At 34.0% G+C, this 25,759-nt stretch overlaps 1 protein-coding gene across 1 annotated transcript in view; it reads right to left on the bottom strand.

Moving 5' to 3' along the window:
- cntn5 (contactin 5) overlaps positions 1 to 25,759 on the bottom strand; it is a 314,204-nt gene that overhangs the window by 43,712 nt on the left and 244,733 nt on the right. The window contains exons 10-15 of the mRNA XM_042743607.1: positions 24,905 to 25,041; positions 24,477 to 24,478; positions 24,297 to 24,433; positions 17,111 to 17,255; positions 3,128 to 3,255; positions 1,651 to 1,826 (exon numbers count right to left, since the gene is read on the bottom strand). Of these exons, the coding sequence (XP_042599541.1) occupies positions 1,651 to 1,826; positions 3,128 to 3,255; positions 17,111 to 17,255; positions 24,297 to 24,433; positions 24,477 to 24,478; positions 24,905 to 25,041 (725 nt within the window). The remainder of the gene's footprint in view (positions 1 to 1,650; positions 1,827 to 3,127; positions 3,256 to 17,110; positions 17,256 to 24,296; positions 24,434 to 24,476; positions 24,479 to 24,904; positions 25,042 to 25,759) is intronic.

The raw sequence follows: 25,759 nt of genomic DNA, 5'->3' as shown, positions 1-25,759 counted from the left end.
TGATCGTTGATCGAAAATGTGTAGTTTGCTCATGCAGGAAGACCTATATATTGACATAATTTTTAGCAATATTTTCCTACTGTGAAATAATCTATAAAATACTAGTCAAATGTTTGGAATAATTAAAAACATTTAATTTCAAATGCAATATATTTCACAATATTACTGTTCAAACGCAGCCTTGTGAAATCACGTCAGTGGATGGTTTTGTGGTGGCAGAATGCCTGCTGATGTGTTCTAATCAGGGAGTGTTGTCAATCCTGCAGGAAGGGCGGAGGGTGTGTGGAGCTGATGCTCCTCTGAGACTCTGATAAACATGATGGTGTGATTCACAGCAGGTCTTTCATCATGATGACATACGGTCCTGGCTGACCTTTCACTGGATTGATTCTCACTCCAGTTAAAGCAGGATTTGGTGCCGTGTGGCATCCCTAAAATAAGTAACTGTGACTCCATCTTTACAATAACAACAAAAATAATAAAGAATAAAAATAACAATAACAAAAAACCATGAAAGCAGTAAAATACTTTAAAAGTATTTTTGGGGAAAAAGAAAAAAAATGCTATCTTTACAGTATCATTAAAATCTTTAACTTTGTTTTGTTTGTTTGTCTGCTTTTTTTGGTGTACAAAACATGAATGTAGATAAATTAACACTATTTTGGTGGTGGTGGGGGGGGTTATTAAGGGTCTCACTTTCACATATAATTTCCTCCAACATTATTTTGTATGACAGAAGTAGCTACAAGTAACTATACAGTTATTGGTACTGGATTATTTATGATATTATCATATGTATAGTATTAATAGCAGTTTTTTATTTTTTAAAAGATTTTTATTTTTCCTCACTGTTATTGTCAATACCAGTATGTTGCGACAACCCTTCAGCCAGTAATTAAAACAAAAAATGTCAGTTAAAACAGACATACCAAAAATATAGTGGTTTTATAAAAACAATAATAATAATAATAATAATAAAAAGAAAGTAGACAGTAGTGTTTGAATTGAAAAAGGGTGATATTATTTGCAGCCAACAATGACCGAATCAAGTTGATTCAAATAGTTTGTACTCAGTGATACTGATAGGAAACATATGCAAATAAAGAGAGAGAGTTAAAGAGTTTACTTGAAAAAAACAAACAAAACAACAACAACAAAAAAAACACACCTAAAATTACCTACTGTACATCCAATGTCATCCAAATGAAGCATGTCCCAATAACTGAAGGAATGCTAATACTAACAAAATTACTAAATTGTCTTGTCCAGAGAAAGTCCAGTGAAACACACATTATGATAAAAGAGGCCAAAGACTTAAGTAGCAATTATCAATTAAATATAAGTGATTTATTAAAAAGAAGTTTACTGTTTGAATGTTAAAAAAATATAGCTATTTTTAATATCTGCCAAGTCAGGTCGATGAATACTAATACTGACTGATATCAATATACCACCGATAAATCATTTATCACTAATATATTGCATATTCTTTAAAAATATCATAGTGCAAGTTACATAACTATCCATAAAACACAAAATAATGCCAACCAGATGACCACCAAACAGATGCACAGTTCATTATCTACAATATATGTAACCTACAGCACCGGCACAAGTGCACAGTAACACATCTGTGGTGAAGCCGCTTACTGTTTGAATGTACTCAAAGTGACCGCCCTCCTGCTGGGTGTTGAGCGGCTGGTTGTTGAGCAGCCAGAGGAAGGACACGTCCAGCGAGGGGTCATGAGTGACTTTACAGCTGAGCACCACACTCTCTCCAACCGTCACCTCCACCCGGACGGGGCTCAACTCCACCCGCATGGGCTCTGAAACATGAACATCATTTTGTCATCAGCACACAAGGACCATATGACATCTGCAGACACTCTGAATACAGTTACTATTTGGAAAACAAAATAGTTTAATATAATAAAATAAAAAGTTTCTCTGCCACTGAAGTTTTCATTTCTACTGATGCAACTAAGGGCAATATTCACCAATAATTTCATCACCTAACATCCAAAATCCAATCCAATTCTACATTTTCACTTGGAAATATTTGACATTACATAAGATTATTGCATTTAGCTGTGCAGTACATGCTATTTTTTAAATGATATATAAAACACACATTATACCTCACTCCTGTCATATTACCTCATTACGTTATTTTAATGTTCACTGACAAAAAAAAAAAAAAAAAAAGAATTACCATCAAAAACAATTATGGTTATTTTGCATATTTAATTCATATTTGTATAAAATTGTCTAAAAATGTAGTGTTCAGACCTAATAATTGGTCAAGAGTGATAATAAAAGTTTAATTTTGCTTGCACAAATCAGCTGTGTAAACAAACAAAAGCTGCTAGGTTTGAAAGTGACTTTTGATTATAGATACTGCTGACCATGGACCTTTTTATCCTTCAAAATTTTCCAGAGATGTCACTAATGTGACCATACATTATAACTTTGGCATAGTTCTCGGCATTAAGATGCATTTTCGTCAATAGAATCAAAAAATATAGGGTATAAATGATTTTGAGCTTGTCCATTATCGACTGCTTTCAGAGTAGAAAACAAATTTGACTGGATAACATTTGTAGTGTAAATGCTCAAATAGCCTCAAAAGGCCACCTACTCTCTGCCCACTGATCTAATATGTGAGCATTATGGGATGTGTTTTTTGAGAAACAATCAATTCCAACATTGATATATTGTGCCAAAATGCATCTTAATACAAGATGCAAACAGCACCTCAGACTCATCTACAGTACAATGTGTTATGAAATAGTGATTTTGCACGTGACATGTATTTTGTATCTCAAGGGTTCCCCTAAACAAATACTAACATACGCTAACAGTGATAAAATCAAGACAATCTGTCCCTAGTAATTATCTGTTTTCTTCGTAAAGAACAACCTCCTCAAAAATAGATGTCCTAGGAGACAGTAGATGCTCTTGTGAGCAGATTCTTGAGTGGCCAAAACAAACATCTTCATGCCTGATAAGCTGCAATGAACTCTTCTTCCATCCGACTCAGCCAGGCGGCACTCTGTTTGCTCTAGTGTGGTTAACCACGGGATGGGACCGACAGGATGGGGGCTGGAGGTTGATGAGGGTCTCTTACCTTTGACCAGAAGCACAATCGTCAACTCTGCTGAACCGAACTGGTTTTCTGCACGGCACACGTAGCTTCCTTCATCCGAGCGGCTGGAGTTAATGATGCGGAGGGTGTTATTCCGAAGCAACATGATCCTGTTAAAAAAGGGAGAATGTAATTCATCTTCCACAGAAAACATTTCTCTACTTCTTCAGAAGGTGAAATAAACAAATTAGCCCAAAATAAAAAATACTGATTACAAAAACTAATCAGCATGTGCCTGTAATAAGAAAATATAACATTTATGTCTAATTAACTAATGAAATATACCAAAGGTACCACAGTATCACAACATTTTAACACCTTGGTAGTAAATATGTTAACCATCCAGTATCATATTGTACAATATATTCTATATAAAAAAAAGAAAAAAGATTATTTGATTAAAACGTTTAAAAGTGTGCACCAGTCAAGAAGTTAAAAATTTCTATAAAAATATTAAGTGGCCTTTCCTATTTAAATTAATCATTTGATACAATGCACTTATTGTCTACATGTTTTTACATTGTAGTTGTATTAAAAAATACCTGCATGTAATTACATCTTTAATTAAATTCTGTAATTTCATTTATAATTACACTGTTTTCACTTTACACCTTACACTTTTACACCTTAAGTGAGTGAGTAAATGACGTGACATACAGCCAAGTATGGTGACCCATACTCAGAATTCGTGCTCTGCATTTAACCCATCCAAAGTGAACACACACACCGTGAACACACACCCGGAGCAGTGGGCAGCCATTTATGCTGCAGCACCCGGGGAGCAGTTGGGGGTTCGGTGACCCACAACACCCAAAACCAGTCGTGGTATTGCGAGACTGAGACCCGAGACTCGAACCCACAACCTTAGGGTTAGGAGTTAAACTCTCTAACTACTAGGCCACGACTTAACCCACACTTAAACCTACCCATATTACCAAAGCTGTCACTAACCTTACCCACATCCCACCTCAATAGCAGCAAAAGTGTTTTGCAATACAATACGAGCACAATAAGTACATTGTAGTTATTTTTTTGATGTAAGTACAAAGTTGTTAAGGCCACTTAATATAAAGTGTCTTTTTGTCTTTTCCTTCTTGTCTTTTAGTGCTCTGAAGTCATAAGCACAAACACAAACATGGAACTAGTTTTGTATATTTTTTGATCAAATATTTAAAAGATTCAGGTTTTTGAAAATCATGTAAAATGTCAGAACTAGATCTCAGAATGAACCGAAGAATCATCGTCCTACTTGCACTCTGTGAGCAAGTCTTGTCCTTCATTGTTATTTTAACATCTAGATTTAAAGATAATATTGTCAATAGAGTCATTTAAAATGTTAATCGACTGATAGTATCTTTTGGTGAGGATTAGTACGTTGATGGCTATCAAAAGACATTAGCCAATTAACTGTTCAAAGCAATGAAAGGGCTGTTAATAATAATAGTCAGAAGATGTAAGAGTGTGGATAATATCCATTTATATAATTTAGCTTATGCTTAAGTTAAAAGCGGGTCTTAAAGTGAAATAGCTGGTGTTGGTAAAGACAGAATGCTCTGATGATTAATATGCTCACCCAAGTATATGGCACATCAAATGGCCTTAATCGGAATACTGTTAATTTGAGCGGAAGTCAAGATGAGATATACTCCTAATGACATTCCATTCTTTCTGAAACCAAGAGAGAGAGCAGGAAGGCAAATTGAATTTAACAGAGATAACTAGAGTCTCGCTTTTATCTTATCGCTCACTCTCATTCACTGTTCAAAGAGCAGTTTCATAGAGCACCTCTGTGCTGCCCTCATATAATGAATTAACTTCAGACAAAGACAGAAGTCATTTCTTGTCTGAGGTCCAGGAAAATACAATGGAGAGATTTAAAAAAAAATGACTGTCTCGCTCTAAAGAGACCACCTGAGAACTCAAGGATATGAGCAACAAGCTCTAGGTTTTATTATAGCTCCTAAAAGCCATCGCTTGAAGTGTCACAAAGTGAATGCACTGAAAAGTTGTTAAAAAGTTGTCAGACCTCTTTAAGCAGATGAAAAAGTCACTGCATTCTCACAGCATATGTAGACTCACATCTTATATTTGGTCAAGTTTAGTCAAGATTGGGTCTTAGCTCACTTTCAATTCGCAATTCATTTGGAGCATTCAAATCGGATACTTGCTTACCAAATTAAAATAACTTTGTAAACAATTTCATATCTAATTATACAATTTGTACTTGCTTTTTCTATGGAAACATTCAAACATCTTAAGCCATGCATTTTGCAAACTGCTCCTAGATAGCTGGAAAAACCAACACACACACACACACACACACACACACACACAACACACACACACACACACACACACACACACACACACACACACACACACACACACACACACACACACACACACACACACACACACACACACATTTATAAACAGACACCAAAAACCAACAGAATGGGGAAAAAATAAAAAAATAATAAAAATACAGAAAATATAATAATAATAATAATAATAATAATAATAATAATAATAAACTAATACAAACCACCAACAAAAATAAAAAAACAAAACAGTCTCAATGAATATTAACATACAGACCAATTTCTTCATTAGCAGAGGTGTGACAATGAATATTTACATAGCAATCATTTTATTAAAATTCAATTTCTGCCTAAAACTAACAGTCTTGATGAAAGGGAGACGTCAGTCTAATTTCTTCCCCATTAATTTGTCTCGTAACGTTTGGCTTTCATATTTACAGCATTAAGCACCCTGATCCAGCAGACGCTGATGAGAACTGGCAGGCAGAAACTCACAGAGGCGTGACAAAGTATAACCCGTACATGGAAAATTCATAAGCAGAAATCAAATAAGAGACGTTCCTTCAAGTAGGAGAAAGCGAGAACCCACATTCGACAAGGACGCAGAGCCAGAAAGGACGAGCGGCGGAGACCGGTGGGTATAAGCAGTATGCAAATGAGCCTTCGTGACGAAGGTAGTAAAAATGAAACGTCCCCTTAGAGCCACCTAAAATATATTTTAGGCCACTTGATGCAAAGAACTCGCAAAACACCATAAAAACATATCACAAAAAATAAACAAATGCTAAACAACAACATACCAAACATCAACTTACCTGACTAGGGCTTCAGAACATAATCACAGGCTTGTTTACAATGGACCGATTTTCCATTTCCCTGACTAGGGCTTCTTTGGCGATGTTAGTGAAGAATTGACCGTGGGGTTTTGAGAGTGGCTGCCCATACTTTCAAACTAATGGGATTAATACTTTTCATTTGGAATACAAAACCCTTGAACATTAGCGGAAATCCATGTTAATTACAAACCTTCATCAACTCCACACAGCTGTCAATGTCAGATAAACGCAAGGCAGCTTCGATCCCACCCCTGTTCCTCTCACGATTGAGCTTCTCTTCATCTAGAAACGTCTTCCTTGAAAACAGCTAATGTCAGAAAATCCTTTCACTAAAGTCACCTGTGTCCAGTCAAATATGTCTGTAAAATTCATTTCAATGATCATCTGATTGAAAATCCATTTTAACTACTCGGCTGAAGTGGGAAAAGAAGGGCTCCTTTAGCATTCAACAATGTAGTGTGCTGTTAGAGTAATCGAAACAAGCCATGCGATTCTCTCTTGGATCTTCTACCTTAAACTGTAGCTCATGCACCATTTCATTACATATCTTTTCATAACGTTTGTAGCGCAGATCTGATTATTTTAAATCTGATTACTTTGGAGCTTCCTAAGGCACGCATCACTACTGTATATTCTTAAGGTTTGGGATTTGAACAGACTCTGCACTTCAGCGAATAACTCATCCGGCACTGATTGTGCCAAAGACATGAATGATGCTTCAAACCGTGCGGCTTGATTACCATAATAATGTTACTAACTTAATAAAATCCCTTACATAATAAAACCTGTTGGATAAAAAAAAAAAATACAAAAAAACTCCAACAATAAAACTAAAAAAAAAACAAAAGCCATATCTAAGCACTAGAACATAAGAACATTTTGACTTTTTTTTTTTTTTACTTTGGCCAGAAAGCATCCACCTGGCCTGTGTAATGTAGCTGACATTAAAAATATGAGGAAGATGATGTAGAGAGCCCAGGTGCAGATTTATTTAATAGTGATAATCCACAAAACATAAACTGTATGTTTTGCTCCCAATATGTGAAGCAAAACATAAACATTAACAATGAGCTTGGCTTGACCAATTTCTATACAAACAAAATTAATTATAAACCATCCAAACAGCTATAATTTTAAATAAACTGTGTGAGCGTCACTACAAGAAGCAGAATATGATCCATATTGTTAGAGTTTTCAATTATTACTTGGGCTTATGAATAAACATGCCCAGTCACAAAAAACATCAAAGCTATCCAATGACTTATCACTTTTTTCTTTTATCATTGTGAACGGCTCACATACTGTTTATTCACAACAGCTAAGTTTGGCCTTCACAAGCATAACAGATTTTACTTAAACAAATGAAAAAGATACACTGTGACCAAAAAAGATGCTGTCTGACCCCACAACCTCATCATCGGAGGAGAAAAACTGTGCCTCGATTACACCAACATACAAACACGATGGACGTAACACATCATAGAGGATTGTGAAGTTATTTCACTTGAACTTGGCCTTCACTACATCCATTTTGATTTTATTGTATTCCTTTTTTCTTTGTTATAAGAGATGCATAATATAATATAATATAATATAATATAATATAATATAATATAATATAATATAATATAATAATAAATATTGTGAATGATTGATTCATAAATGTTATTAAGGGGTTTTCTAAGTTTATTATTATTATTATAATTATTATTATTAATATTTTCATGCATTCTTATTCACACTGATTGCACCACATGACATTGATTCATTGAAAAGTGTTTCCATTATTTAAAAAATAAAATAAAAAAAATAACAAAACCAACTTATATACATTTTTTCTAAAACATAATTATGGCAAGCAAATTAAGTTTATTTTTTTAAGAGGATCGCCCTCTTAATTAATCTTTTCCTTCTTTTTTTTTTGACTATCAAAATAAATTTTTATCTAACAAGAGGTCTATCAACTAAAGGTATTTATTCATTGCATTTTTAAATATGTATTTCTGAATAAATCAATTGATTTAGATAAAAACACTAAACCATGTCATTGACACAATAATCAGATATGCTTTACACAGCCTCTCTGTAAAACGTCCTTCACGCTAGTTATAAAAGATCTTGCAGCACTAAAATAACAAAAAGCGGAAAAAGAAAGAACCATATCTGCCCTTGCCATGTCACAAAAAAGAAAATACAATAAATTGCACGACTCGGACAAATTTGCCACACAATATATCAGATCACGCGAGCTCAAAGTCCATTCATCACCTTGTTACCTGAAGAACGGAGCATTCTTGGGCTGTTCACTTCTCCCATCTATCAGTAGTCACTATGTACAAACAAACATCTATCACACGGCAGACAACATCATTTCAAATGTGATCTGCACCACTTTATGAACGATTCCACATACACGCCGTCTGACAAACCGTGCGGCTGACCTCAAGAACACTTTGTTCTCACTCAACTGTATCTTTTACTGTGGCATGTGGCCGCAGCAAGGGCAAATAGCATCTGAATGCTGGTTACACCATTACTTGTGAATTATTGATTTGAGAGAATGGAACTACAGCTTGATAAGCAGCAGGAAGTGAGGAAGGGTGTCAAGGTGAGAGCTGGCTTTGTGCTGCATGTGGACATTTTTAGCGACGCTCTGCGGTCTGAGTCAAGGCCCGTATACACGTGCGGTTGTGCATTATGACTGGTCTGGGGCTGTTGGGCTGGCGAAGCCATTTTGCAGGACAATTTGAAAAGAGCGCAAATCCCAGTGGCTATTTCTCAGAATAAATTGCCTGCTTTGCAACACCACCACTGTCAGCAGAAAAGACCATAAATAATTTTGCAGCGTCCACTTTCAACCGAGCATGGCCTGTGATAAATATATGGTGAATTGGGGACTCAGGGTCTCCAGAACCTGTTAGTTAAGGTGTGTTCAAATTTATTTGTATGTGTGTAGGGCATAATTTTTATTATGAAGTGAGGGCGTATATTACTGTTTCACTGTTGTCAAATGCCTTGCAACTTGTAGAGGGACAAAGTTTGGCCTTGGTGACCTTGTTTTTACCCCAGAATAAATAATTTGCTTAATAAAAGGCAATAAAATTGCTTGACCATGTAAAGCCTGATATATGAAATAATTGTCTGAATTGTATTTTTTTTTTTATTAAAACTTTTTAAATTTATTTTTGTTTTTATTTTTAATAATTTAATTTAATTTAATTTAATTTAATTTAATTTAATTTAATTTAATTTAATTTAATTTAATTTAATTAATTAAATTTAAAATAATTTATTTTTTTAATTTAATTTAATTTAATTTAATTTAATTTAATTTAATTTAATTTAATTTAATTTAATTTAATTTAATTTAATTTAATTTAATTTAATTCAATTTCAGTGGGACAGTTTGTTGAACCTTTAGACAAAATCAAAACAACAAAAACCTAAAAAAGGTTTTCATACACTCTAAAAAACACTGGGTCAAAAACAACCCAATTTGGTTTATTATTAACCCAAGGGCTGAGTAAATATAGGACAGAACCCATCTTAGGTTTACTTTACCCAGCAAATTGGGTTGTTTATTTAACCCAGCATACGGGGTTGATTTAACACAGCTATGGTTAATTAATTTTTACTATATTACTAGCTTATTTTTTACTTCATACATTAAATAATGTTTACAGATTAACTTAAATCCTCAAAACTTTTCTAAAATACTCCACACAACCACTGGTTTGCATGATAACTTCTTTTATTTTCCTTTATTTATCATTTACAGCATTGTTTATATCGTTTTTAATAGGCTATACACATTGCCCATATTTAAACTCGTTTAACAAACATTAAAAGTACAAATTAAACGTTAAACAGAAGTAATTTATGTGTTGTTAACCAGTCTCTGTTATTCCGTGACTATGCTGCATCGCGCTGGTTCTTGTGCCCGAGCTGGAATCGTGTTCGGCAGGGAACTGCTCACGGCTGAGGCAGCCCCCCTGCGTTTCACTCATAGCCAAAATATACTGCCATTGCCTTTATAACCTGCCCAAAACAAACAGTAAACAGTTCTGAGGAAATATTTTTGTATTATGTATCTTTATGAATAAAATTGTTTATTTTATGCAAAGCATCAGGCTTTTCCATCACGAAACTCGTTAAAGGTGATTCATACTGTGCACCTGTATGTTGCTCTGCATAAAATTGAACGATATACAGCACAGTAACGATTTTATAGATAAAATAAAATGTATACAAACCTGTATATTACCGATGAATGCATCAATTCGATGGCGCTTACAACTGCTCTCTCTAGAAGAGAACGCAAAATCCCCGCGATAAATAACTCAACCGCTGGGTTACGTCTGACCCAAGATGTGAGTAATACAAAAACTACCCAAACACTGGGTTGTTACATTGGACCCAGGAACTGGGTAACACAAAAACTACCCAAACACTGAAAAAATAACCCCCAAAAATGACCCAATAGGCTCAACCCAGCATTTGGGTTAAAAAAAAATAACCCTGGATTTTTTAGAGTGTATGCGTTTGTTACGCATCATATGTGATGCATCCATCTATTACGTCTCAAATAGTATGATGAAAAGCCACACCACTTAGAGGCCCAAACTGTGCAAAAATATGCAATGTGGTGCCGTTCTTGATATTTATATGGCCAAAAAGTAAGATGAAATTCTGATAGCTATAATGCAAATCAGTGAGATCTTTTTACAGTTTTTTCAATTCCTAACATCCCTTTGTCCAGTCTGTAGTTACATTTTCAAAACTTTAAACACAATTAGCAATGACATCTGTCTGTTGTGACCAAATTAACCCATTTCTAAAATGGTTAAATTTTCAGTTCACACAAGCTTACCCCATACCAAAATGATGGATCTTTCTTATCTTTTTATGAATGCTTAAACACAGCATGACAGAAATGAAGACCTAATGTTCAAAACTTTAAATATAGTGTAATGACTCTACTTCTGCAACAACAGCAGCTTAAAAGAGCTGATATGAATTATTTTTATTACTAATCATTGAGAAATAGCTGATTCCAGTCTTAATGAATAATTTCAAGTCTTTCTATTACATGGCCATGCATAATAAAAAGGCACTCTCTGGACTGGTTTTGTTCAAAACAATACAGAACAACACAGGGAAGCAGAAAAAGAAAAAAAATGTCTGGAGGAGGGAGAACTACATGAGGGAGAGGAATAGTTGGACGAGGTAAAGCTATGGTTAGACCAGGGAGAGGATAAGGTGGACTAGGGAGAGGAGTAGCTGGACCAGGACTGTCTGGTTTGGTTGAGCTACCAAATCAGACATAAAGAGACTACAGCGGACAATCAGGGCTGCTGAGAGGGTTATTGGTGTCCCCTGCCCAACAACATCCAAGATCTTTACACCTCCAGAGTGAGGAAAAGTTCTAAGAACACAGCTTTTGGACCCCACACACCCAGCCCACTCTCTCTTCCAACTGTTGCCTTCTGGTCCGTGCTACAGAGCACTGACCACCAGAACAGCCAGGCACATCTTCAACCTGAATCTTCAACCATTCTACATCTCCCAGTAATATGTCTTATAAAGATCAAATTTAAATTGTAATAATGCAACGCAATACAATGATGATTCAAAGATAAACATATAAACATTTAAAAAAAAAATTATAACATGATATATGGATACTCAAGTAAACCTAACCTGCTTCAGTTCGGCAAGTGTCCATCTTTGAAATATCATTCTCATGTTTACTTAACAGAAATCAGTAAGGATTTTACAGAAAAAACAAAACAAAAAAAAAAAAAAAACCGTAATTGCCCTGACCTGTAGTAGGACAATTGAAATTTTTTAACAGTTATACTAAAGGGCCATTAACTTGCTAAATAAATGATTAATAATAATATATATATATATATACTGTATATATTAACTATCAATCAGTGTTTTTTGTTTTTTCGTGAAATTTGATCATTTAGAGGCCTTACAAATTTGCATCTCAAATATGATGCAGTCGGCTTTATAGAGTTAAGATCATTTGTGAAATTGCATCTTATTATGAAAATAGGTTACCATGTAAAGGTTACAAATTAGCACAAAATTATGCAATGCAAATGTCAGCATTGACTTTGAATATGCATACCCTTTAGAAAAGAGAACCTGGGGAAAGTGTAATAGGAATATATTAAAGTACTGAAAATCCTTTTCAGAGACACATGCTTCATAAGTGTTTCAGGTTTCATCACAATCTTGGCAGGAGTAAATTAGCTCACGGTTGGTGCATGTGGCACACGGCATTTAAAAGCAAGCAAGGTGTGAATTCTAAGGATGACGCCACTTAAAAATGTGTAAAAAGAGAGAGTCTGTCAGTACTGTTATACAGCTAAGTTGCAGGTTTGTTATGAAAGTGTTATGGACAGCAGAGAAAATAGAACACAAATACAAAATTACAAAAATGTAACCAACCACATTATGCATAGTGTAATTCATCGGGATCGTTCACACAAAAATAATATTCTATCATCATTTACATATTGTTTTAGCCATTCTTGCCCATATAATGAAGGTCAATGGTGTCCAAAACAACTTTTGACTTTTTATTGTACAGCGGGGAAAAAAGGGGGACAGGGACATTTCTCAAAATATCTTCTTGTGTGTTTCACAACAAGTCTTATAGCTTTGGAGCAAGGTTAGGGTGAGCAAATTATGACACTTTTATCTCTTTCTGACACTGAAGGCTATGAGTTCAATCAAACTGTGATTTCATCATTTGGTAAAATTACAAAAACTAACAAAACTACTAACCATCTTATTTTATAAACCATCACAACACAAAAAATTGTCCAAGTTTCCTATTCAGCTTATTTTATAAAGCATCACAACACAACCAATGACACCATGGAAATAATATTAATAATACAAATTCTTTCAGATGAATAGGTCTCTGCGTCTAGACGTGTCTGTGGTGAAGACTCTCAGTTATTAAACAGCAGTCCTTTCACAGATTGTAGCCTACAGCGCTCGACGGGGGCCGATAATTTCAGATCTGTCACTCATGATGAGTGACACGTCTTCTCCATCAAGAGCTTGTACATTGGCTAGCGCTCATTTTCCTCATGCTGATTTAAGATTATGCATAAACGAACGTCTACAGCAGATGAGCTATCAGCCAACAGGCTCTACAGTATCACAGCTCAAACAAGCTATATATTAATTCTAATGAGGTTACATGTACAAGACCTTAACAGATGAATAAAGCAGCATGTTATACATTAACTGACTCAGAAGGGTTACATTTAACCCTGCATTCTGTTCTAGTGTGCACGTTTTAAAATGCCATCCTTTCCACAACATCTTAGACTATAAGGACAAAAGACTGAAATCTCTTTAATAAATGCAATAAGCATATTTTTGGACTGAGTATCAGTGACCGTACAAAAAAATAAAAAATAAAATAAAATAAATAAAAACGGACAACTACAAATAATAATAAAAAATAAATGTTACAAATAATGCCAATAATGTACTGTTAACTTAATTACACACACTTATTATGTAGCTCTATGGAACACTTGATTCTGATTGTTCAAAAGCAGCCTTGAGCAGTAAATTATTAATTTTTTTGGGGGGTAACACTTTACAATTAGGTTGTATTAGTTAACGTTAGTTAATGCATTAGTTAACATTAACTAACAATGAACAACGCATCTGTTGAGCATTACTTTATCTTTGCTCAGGTTTAATTATTCGTATACTAATGCTTTAGTTCATGTATTAGTTAACATGAACTAACAATGAACTATGCCTGTAGACAGCTTTATTTAATAAGCTTTATTTAATTATAATACAGTATGTACACAAACATTTATTTAGCAGCTAACACACAATGGATAAACAATACTAACTCCCCATTTGTTGCCCTTCATGACAAATTTGTAAACTTGGAATCCATCTAAACATCAACTGATAATTTTTCTCATGTTTGTAGACTGTTTATTAACATGACTTATTACTAACAAAGCATTATTTAAGGGTATTAATTTGTGAAACTTATTGTAAATTTTACACTAGTCCAACATTAACTGATGTGTTACTAATATTTGTAGACTGTTTATTAACACGATTGAGGCATACCACTAAAAAAAAAAAACAAACAAAAAAACCTAGATTTAACAGTTTTGTTCCTATAGTGTGACAGGGTTTTCTTTTTCTTTTTTCTTTTTTTGTTTTTGTTGTTGTTTTTACAGTCTATGGTGACAGCACACCACACACTTATCAGATTCTGTGCACGTCAAAATCACAAATCATGACTGTGTGGGAAATCTCGCGCGGACAAATGTGACTTTAGAGTAAACAAATGGTGGACGAATTGCAAGAAGAAATGGCGATTGTAATATTTGGATATCTTTTTACCAAAAGTTCGCTGGAAAAAAAGAAAAAGGTCTGGATGAAGTCGTGGAGACGGTGTGAAGATGCACTTTATATATTACAGCGTGAGCTGGAGGAGATTAATGCCTCCGTTTTCCTTTGGAAATCGCTTCGTTTCACGTGACGATCTACTGAGCGCGCGCACATTTGTCCTCTGGGTTCGGGGGTTAAATCACCCGTGGGAACAGGACTGACTGGACCTACAAAAACATCGTCTGATGGAGTGGTTTAACGGACTTGGAAAGCGGGATAGAAATGGTCCTCTTGGAAGACTTTTCAGTGACATTCATCGAAAATAGCAGCTTTAAAACGCAAAGGTGATTACCAGCTGTTTGTCCATCCTGACCATGGTTGCTCACTTCCAGTTTACGTTAGGAAAAACACCTCCTTCTTCTCTAAGTTTGTTTCTTTCTTTCTTTAATGCATTGATTATATAATATAAATGTATATAATGTATACCACTGTTATGTAATAATATAATATGTAATAAAGTTTCTGAAAATGTAAGAGATGCATGAATGGCTTTCACTCATTTAAGGTCCAGTAAAATCAATAATAACTGCTTTGTTAGTTAAAAGTTAATTAATGTTGAACTAGTGCACACTTTACAATAAGGTTCACAAATTCCCTTAGTAAATGCTTAGTTAATGGTAAGTCATGTTAATAAACAGTCTAAAAACATTAGAAACATTATCAGTTGATGTTTAGATGGTTTCCAAGTTTACCAATAGCCCAAATCAATTCCCAAATCAGTATTGTTTATCCATTGTGTGTGTTAGCTGCTAAAAAAAATGTGTTTATATTGTATGTAGTATAATTAAATAAAGCTTATTAAATAAAGCTGTCTACAGGCATAGTTCATTGTTAGTTCATGGTTACTAATGCATTAACCAATGTTAATTAATTACGTTGTTAATGTGAAGAGAAGCATTAGTATATGAATAAGTTAAAATGAGCAAAGATAAAGTAATGCTGAACAGGTGTGTTGTTAATTTTTTATTCATTTTAACTAATGCATTAACCACATCATTAGTTAATCTGTTAATGTGAAGAGATGCATTAGTAAATGTGTAAGTTAACATTAACAAAACATTAAGTAATCCTGAACAGTGGAGTTGTTCATTGTTAGTTAATGTTAACTAATGTATTAACTAATACATTAGTAATTATGATTAAGTTAACATGAACAAAGATTAATTAATGCTGAAAAGATGCGTTGTTCATTGTTAGTTCATGTTAACTAATGCATTAACTAATGTTAACTAATACAACCTTATTGTAAAGTGTTACTATTTTTGGTATGATGACCACTAAACTGTGCACTTCACTGTTGTTCAAGGCATCATAGTGGTGCTACTTTAATTTAGCATAATTCTGCATTCTCTTTTTACATATGGACGCAAGTTATCTTGAGACGGTAGTGAGCATGACTTCGGATATTTAAACATACTACCATTCAAATATTTGAGATTGGTAATTTTTTTATCTGTTTGCTCACCAAGGTTGCATTTATTTGATCCAAAATACATTACAACAGAAATATTATGAAATATCATTATAATTTAAAATACATTTTTTATTTTTTTATTTTAATACATTTTAATATGCAATTTATTCAATGATGCAGAAGCTTATTTTTCGGCAGCCAATACTCCAGTTTTCAGTGTCAAATTTGAGAAATTTGTTGAATTTGTGCTCAAGAGACATTTCTTATTGTCAATGTAAAAAAAAAAAAAAAAAAAAAAAAAAAAAAAACAGTATTGCTGATTAATATTTTTGCGAAAACCATGGTACATTTTGTCCCCAAACTTTTTATGAAAAGTTAAGAAGAACATTTATTTGAAATATTTATTTATTTTGTAAAATGTAAAATCTTTTAATTTGACACTTCTGATTAATTTAATGAATCCTCGCTGAACAAAAGTGACATTTTTCTTCTACTGAGCACACACACACACACACACACACACACACACACACACACACACACACACACACACACACACACACACACACACACACACATACACACACTAATAAATAAGAAATCAACATGACATCAATCACAATGCAACCCTGCACAGCAAACTAGCCTAATAGCTCTGTGAGAGCAAACAAACCTGTCATCACATCACACCTCAGCAGAGCCGAACCCAGCGTGAGACCGGTAATCATTGGACAAGAACATTGATTAAAGCCCCTTTGCACACAGATTCATGTAAATGTATGCGTGTTTATGGGCATATTTAATTGTAATCAATTAAAAACACAGACCCATAGAAGTGGAATGCCACTGTTTCATCCCGAATCCTGATAATTATCGCACCTTCATGCAAAACATGTACAGTCACAGAGCTAACCGCGCTTCAGGGATTTAGACTAACCTTCGGCTGGGCTGGACTCTCCTATCATTTTTCCTCCATGAGATTCTAGGTTTGGGCGATGCACGCGGACGGCACTCCAGAGACACATCTTTCCCAACAGTCGCAATGAGCCGGACAGGGTTGGTGCTGAACACGGGAGCTGACGCTGTTTATGAAAATAAACACATAGTTTCACCTTAAAGGATTTGCTCAATCAAAAATTTAAATTGTGCTATCAAATCTAGTCACAGGACTGAGCATCAGTAATCACACACACACACACACACACACACATAAAAAAAAAAAAAACTGACATTACATACATACATACATACATACATACATACATACGGAAAAAAAAAACACTCAAAAATGAAAATTCAGTTTAAACAGTTGACTATTGACTTCCATTGTATGGAGAAAAAAAATACTATAAAACTCAATGGCTATCGTCAACTGTTTAGTTACCAACATTCTTCAAAATATCTTCTTTTGTATTCAACAGATGAAAGAAACTCATACAGGTTTGGAACAACTTGAGAGTGAGTAGATTATGACCATTTTCATTTTTGGGTGAAGAGCTGTCTGGAACACTTGATTTTAATTGGTCAATTACAGCAACGAGCAGCAAAATATCAGTTATTTTTGTATAATGACAAGAACATCAACCGAAAAAAGAAAACAGAGTCATCAACTCTTACGTAGTTTAATCTATATGCAACAAAACAGATAAAATTCAATGTATGTATTGGTAACTGTTTCCATGCAACATGAGTACTGACCATTTTTTTATTGTGCTTTTTTTTTAGTCCTCATTTACTTTCATTATATATAAAAGAGATGATTTTGTATTTTGTGTTTCACAGTAGAAGAAATTCATAATGGTTTAAAATGAGATGAAGTGACTATTTCAAATCGTTTAAGGGACCCGAACAAACTGATAAATTGTATACACAGTATATAAAAATCTAATTTGTTATATGGAATGCATAATTCACACACTTGCTCAACAATGTAATTAAGCTGGCACTGTTGTACTAATGATATGTGCATACTTTTGTAAATATTCACGTGACACCATTTATCTTGCCTCTTTGTACAACTCGTAGAACTACTGAGCCCACAAGAGCAGTAGGAGATGAATAAATGAGCGATTTAAAAAAATAAAATAAAAGGTCTGTTTTCAGAGACAGGGGATTTGTGGGACTCGTAAAGGGAGATAAAGGTTTCTGGAATGATTGTAATGATGACATTGCTGTCGTTCTGAATGATGGGTTCATAATTAGTAGCTTTATTGTTATGCATGACGGTCTACCAGAAGTAAAACATTTCCAGGCAAAACGATAAAAATAATTCAGCCCTCCACAAGCGCATTTGAAGATAATTACTGTTAAATGTCTAATCTGTCTGAAGGGAGTTTCTCGGTAAGCTGATGCATCCGTTGAGTAGAATACAATTGCTAAGTCACAAAATCAAATGCAGTTTAGTGCTGATGTTAATGCAGTGATTGTTACACAGGGGTCCGGGGGCCAAATAGGGGGCTGAAGCAAACTTACAAGGGGGCCTCAAAAGTTATTAAAATTCTTTAAAATGAGACGTAAAAAAATCATCCCAAACTTTTCTTTAATCTCTTAATCTGTGTAAATGGGGAGAAAATAAAAGGACTGGGGTTTTAAAGTGAGGTTGGAAATATCATAATTTGGAGTGTTGTCCGAACATTAGAGAATCATTTTGCAAACATTATAGGAGCATGTTACCAAAGACAAAACATTAACTAAATTTACACAAATAAACCTGTTCATCATACTATGTGTTGTCACCTGGATGATCCATGACTTTTTTTTATGTTTAGTGATAGTTTTCCAGAATCTTCTGCACATTTGACCACTTTCCAACAGTGACTGTATGGTTTAGAGGTTTGTCTTTTTTAAACTGAAGACAACTGAAGGACTATCACAAAGGGTGAAACACTGACTGATGCTGGAGAAGACGAGGGATGTAAACTTTTGAACAAGGTGACTGATGTTTTTATTTTTTTTAAAAGTTCTTTCTTTTTTTCATTTAGAACTTACTTTTAGAAGTTATGTGAGATGTTTACTTGCTTCTCAGAAGACAAAATAATGACTAACTTTTTTTTTTTTTTTTTTTTTTTTATTATATACGTCACATTTTTTTTTGTCATGACATTTCTTGTCTGCTGTAAAACCAAATCTTTGGCTAGGGAAATAGAAATGTTCTGCTTAATGAGCTGTTTCTTTCTGAAATACGTCACATTACACAAGTGTTACACAATGTTTTATAGAGTGGTGCAGTGACTATGTACTGTATTTTTGTAGGCCAACACAGAAGTATAAAAAAAATAATAATAAAAAAAAAAAATAAAAAAAAATAATAATAAATAAATAAATAAAATAAAAAAAAATTCAATATGATTTTTCCTTTGGTTTCTGAATTAAAATAAACTCTGTAACCAAAAATGGTTTATATTTTTTTTGCATGTTTTGTGCATCATGAAAATCTAAATACATTTAATGTTCCTGACAACCTCCATAGTATTGGTATTTTGATTTATCTCTTTTGTCCTTCATCAACCACTTTCCTGATTTCTTTGAGGGAAGGGTCTATGGGCGGGTGTGTGTATGGGTTTATTCTGGTCTAATATTGTGGAATAAGCTTGTACAATTAACATATGAATGTGAAAGGGTACAACAGAAAATTATATGGCAAGCAGCAGCTTTGATTTGTGTTAGAATCAGAACTGGTGAGATAAAATTGTGCTTTTTTCACCTTCAAACTTGATTTCAAATGATTTCAGAAGGCAAGATTGAAATCCTGTCAGTCTAGCGTGCTTCATGAACACATTCCGTAATGTTTTAGAATTAGGTCAGTAGGCAGAGAGGAGGGGCTCTTTAGTGGCTGTTCAAATGCCTTTGACCACATGACCATCTACACTTACAAGCTTAAAGGGATAGTTCACCCAAAAATTACAATTCTATTATTAATTACTCACCCTCATGTCGTTCCAACCCGGAAGACCTTTGTTCATCTTTGGAACACAAATTAAGATATTTTTGATGAAATCTAAGAGCTCTCTGACCTTCTATAGACAACAAGGATATTACCATGATCAAGGCACAGAATCGTAGTAAGGACACTGGTAAAATAGTCCATGTGAAATCAGGGGTTCGACTGCAATTTTAACCAGAGTAATCAGCGTTGTTTATGTTCAGTAGAAAGTGTGCGTACGCTGAACATAAACAACGCTGATTACGTTGATTATTTTCTGGGGTACTCTCCAAAATGGTGGATGGCCGTAATACAGGAAAAAAAAAAAAAGTTGAATAAATTGTTATTATTGTTTTCTTTGCGCAAAAAATGTATTCTTGTAGCTTTCTTGTAAAATTACAGTTGAACCCCTGATGTCACATGGACTATTTTACTGATGTCTTTGCTATGTTTCTATGCCTTGATCATGGTTATATCCTTGCTGTCTATGGAGGATCAGAGAGCTCTCAGATTTCATCAAAAATATCTTAATTTGTGTTCTGAAGATGAACATAGGTCTTACAGGTTTGGAACAGCATTAGGGTGTGATTAAAGACGGAATTTTCATTTTTGGGTGAACTAACCCTTTAAAATGTTTCAGACCCTGTATTTAGTGCTGTCCATTTGTGATTGGAATGACAAAAAAAAATAAAAAAAAATAAAAAACATTTAAAAAACTCATTGACTCATTGACGATGTAACAGGTAGTGCTAAAATGCTAACTCGTTTGTGAGTTTTGGCCTTACAAAAATACAGGTAACACTTTAGATTAAAGAACACATATTTACCATTAACTTAGGTTGATAATACAATAGGGAACTTTTTAAACAATGTTGCCAGACAACTTTGGGAAATGTTGCCATCAATGGGCAACCAGGTGAGACACGGGGCCCACGACCAATCTAAAATATCCAGATAGAAATTTGTTACCCATTCTCAATGGGAAAGTGCCCAAGCAACATTGCTAAAAAAAAAAAAAAAGCTGCCCGACAAATTTGCTCAAAATGTTGCCCCGTGTATCATCAGCCTTAATAGTTTTCCCTCAAAAAAAAAAAAATCCTAATTACTGTTTAGGTTGTTGTTGTTGTAGGTTGTTGCTGTTTAGGTACAGGGTAGGTTAAGGGATCTAGAATATGGTCATGCAGAATAAGGTATTATGCTAATATATGCGTGCTAATTTGCAACAAGTTAATAGTAAATAGTGTTCCATAATCTAAAGTCCAAAATTTGTCATTCTATGCTCACTCAGTTCTGTATGCTCATGTTCATGTTTAAAGAAACTGCATTAAAGGCCTGAGCTTTTCAAGGACATGTACTCCAGTGGATAGGAGGACATTGTGTGATGGTATTCTAGTGAGCAGAGCTAAACACATATGGGCTAAAAGTGATGATGTCTGCAGAGCTGCTGGAGCCTTCTGGGGCCTGTAGCTACATGCTGACAGGCCTCGTCAGGAGTGTTTAGTCAAAGGTTGCACCATGTTTTTTACGGGTGACATTAGAAAATATGACATTTTAATCTCTGCAATTGCCAAAGGGCCCCGCAATCCACCACCCCTGGAAAATGCTGAGAGAGTTGGGACCAATGAACAACTTTTTTTATGCCTGGAGTGCGGTGGGGGAAGGGGGGGGGGGGTTGTGCATATCTTTGTGGTAATGAAAATGTGTGTTCCTAATTTGTGTGTGACATAGAGCATTTACTGGAGACTTAGTGTATGATTTTAAGTGGGAGTTTTGACATGCGTCTCTCACTGTGAATACTAAGAGGTCTTTCGTACTTGACGACCCATTGCCGGTTCACTCTGAGCCACCCACTTCACTGGCCTTGAGGGTTCGAATGGCATGGCAGTGGCACATATGCAGATGAGTCGGCCTACAGCTATGGCTCCTCCGAATGAAGGCACCTCAAAACTTTCTAACATTACAACACAATAATAACATGCTTTATAACATAGAATAGACTAAGTCATGGACGACAGCTCTTCCCATAGGCGTTGAGTAACCGGGGGGTTTGTCACAAATACAAAAAAAAAAAAAAAAAAAAAAAAAAAAAAAAAAAAAAAAAAAACATTTATTCTCACTGTCACTCCAGAGACCTAAACAAGCACTTAGTAACAATATCTAAAAAATTATATGTTATGAGTCTAGCATTTAATATTGTTTAATATTCTTTTATAAATTATGACTCTATCACAAAAAAATATACATATTAATAAAATACTCTCACCAGAGAGAGACATCTGTGACAATATATGTATATCTGTAACAATTTTTTTTTCTGTTTGTTTGTTATTTTTAACTTAATAAAATGACAATAAATTAGATTTTTTTTTTAATAAATCTGAGCTTGATATTTTTTTATAAACTATTTACTTATTTATTTTATTATTACTATTATTATTACATTTTGGATGATCAGAATATATGCTGATTAAAGTTAACAGTAAACACATTTTTTAATGTATAAAGGATTTCTATTTCAAATCAATACTGATTATGTTTCAACACTGATAACAATATAAAGAACCATTATTATTAACTGAGGACCAATAATCATTGATAATAACTGAGCACCAAATCAGCATATTAGAATAATTTCTGAAGGATCATATGATACTAAATAATGGCTTCTGAAAATTCAGCTTTGCCAACACAGGAATAAATAACATTTTGAATTTTATATATATAAAAAAAAAAAAAAAAAATATAAATATAATATATATTAAATATATATAATATATATATATATATATATATATATATATTTATATATATATGAAATATTAGAAATCTCTCTCTCTCTCTCTACTGTATATATATATCCTAATATATATATATATATATATATATATATCCTAATATATATATTAATTACATTTTGAAATATGTTAAAATAGAAATATAAAAATATTTATTTTTATAAAAAAGTGAAACCAAACGTAAAAAAATCTTAAAATATATATATATATATATTCTCCTACATTGATTCATTAGACTACAACAATGAAATGAACATAAATGCTATCAAAAGAAAGAATCATTTGTTTTGCGTTCATCTTGTCTTAGAATGATCAGAGCTCTGTGGACAAACAAAAGCACATAATGAGGAATGTAAATCAAAATGACCCCCAGGAAAGTGATGAAAAGACGACCACATGCATCTTGGAATATGTGGGACAATTAAAGCTGACAGGGAGAAAATGACAACGACACAATTAAACAACCAACCCCATCATAAACTGCTCCTTTGTCTTGTCCTGGACATTCAGAGACTGATAGAGCTGGCATTTTCAGAGTTATGAACAGTTTTTTGTTCTTATTACACCAAGACTGACAAACAAGCTAAATCCAATCCAACATAACCTTTTTCTTCTCAGCCCTTTGCTTTTTTTCTCTTTTCATCTCACCTGCATTCTTTTGTCATACTGCGGGGCTGTTTGTGACAGCTCTGTCTATGTAGTCTTCGGTTTAGCCAATCCTTGTGGACACCTAACTCAATATCACTAAAGTTCCTTTCTTCCTCAAATGTGCTGCCAGCAAACTTTTCAGTCCCTGAAACAGACTTCTTAGTTCAAATAAAGTGGAAATTGATTGCTATTTGGCCCTGTTTTGTCTTTGTTGCCATCCTGCAATGACTGTTTCGGGCATCAGGATTATTCATTGTGTGTGATTGAAAGCCGCCTGTCAATTGCTGGCCTGCTCAACGATCACAGAGAAAAAGAGAGAAGCAAACTTTACCTGTGGGGTTAAACTGCCTTTTCAACTTTGTTCACCCAGACTTAATTCTCTTCAGTATATCTTTTCCTTTTTTTTCTTTTCTGCATCTGCTTTTAATTGCCTCAGCTGTGTGTGGGCGCCACTTTTCATGATTAGAAAACAAGTAAAAATATGTAAAAATGTCTTTGTGAGTAAAGGTACCGGCCTTATTATTATTATCATTATTATTTTTTATTCAGGTTGAAGGAACATATATAAAAATGTATAATTGATTTCAACAGGCCACACTCAAACAGGTTATGGAGCCCATTAAACAAACAAACAAACAAACAAATAAATAAATAAATGTCCGCTTTTTATGATTCAATTAAATCCTAGATAAACTAGTCAATCTACTGCATGTTATGCTGGAATAGTAAGATTCTAGAAATAGTTATAAGGCAGTTACCTAGTATTTTGAGCTCTGCACTGGAGTAGATGGCTCCATACTTGTTCTCTGCGATGCACTGGTACATTCCCGAATCAGCCTGCTGTAGTCTGTGAATGATAAGCTCCCCATTCACCATTTCCACTATTCCCACTCTGCTCACTACAGTTACTACAGAACCACTTATAAACACGTGCACACCTCTCATAAAAAAATAATAAATAACATAAAATACACATATCTGCCAGAATGACTCCAGCATGAGACCTTTATATGTCACAATTGATATGTCATTATACTACCACTGAGTTATATGTAACACATTAAATAATAGTTAATTTGATTCTCAAATCTGATTTTTCAAACAGCTTTCTAATAGTTCTGATTTTGTGATTTTTAGAGAACAATTTTTTTTAATGTTGGAGCGCCTACCTATGTAATGCAAGAGTGTATGTAAATATTTTCTAAGGCAAGCCTACATTGTGCTGACCAAGTACTTGTGAATTGCTTGCTTGCGTGAGGTATGTTTCTGGCCATAAGCAAAAGTCTCCATTTGAGAACCAATTAAAATATTAAACAGATCTCAGAGATTTCTCTTTCCTATAAGTGAGCTGTGTGTCTATATGTACCTGTGAGTTGAGAGGTTCTCCGTTGCGCAGCCAACGATACGTTGGCCTTGGCTTTCCTGTGGCTCGACACTCCCAATGGAGCTGCTCTCCGCTGTCCAGTTGAGTGTCATTTATCATGCTGATCCACTGCGGCAGAGCTGTGCCAGGAACACAGAGGAGACAAGGAACATATGGATTTTTTTCCCTTCAGATTTGGGATTGTGCAACAACAACAACAAAACAACAAAGTATTTGCATGTAACATACTGAATTAAAAATTACATTTTTAGGTAAAAATACTTAAATTGTATTTTCTTGTAAAACACAATCCAGCAGTCTTTGTTTTATTTAATTATATATATATATATATATATATATATATATATATATATATATATATATATATATATATATATATATATATATTACATTACATTGCTATTTCTGGCATGAACAATATAGACTCTTACCTTGGCAGCAGTGTTAATTGTGTGACAAATACATTTTCATGGACCCTTTTCACAAGACTGTGATGACGCCTTTAACGGTCATCAGCATCGTAAATCCTCAAAAGTATTATTATTTTTTAATGTATGTACATTTATTACACTATTCTGTGTATTATACCACCTTTGCATCAAATTACAAAAAAAAAAAAACTGTTTACGCTAATTGAGGGTGTTTCTAATGCAGCATCTATGGGAGAGACAGTAAATTTGACATTGTTATATTTATTTATTTATTTTCCCCCAGAGATGTAAAATTAGATGCTAACTATACAAAAAAACTGTTTTGAAAGCATATTTGAAAAATTGTTGGGAATGATTTTGGAAGAGATCCAGCATATGAGTACTTGAATGGACAAACACACTAAAA

Source organism: Cyprinus carpio, chromosome B18, assembly GCF_018340385.1.
Source record: "Cyprinus carpio isolate SPL01 chromosome B18, ASM1834038v1, whole genome shotgun sequence".
NCBI lineage: Eukaryota > Metazoa > Chordata > Actinopteri > Cypriniformes > Cyprinidae > Cyprinus > Cyprinus carpio.
Note: the sequence above shows the minus strand (reverse complement) of the source record. Positions and strands in the feature narration are given on the sequence as shown.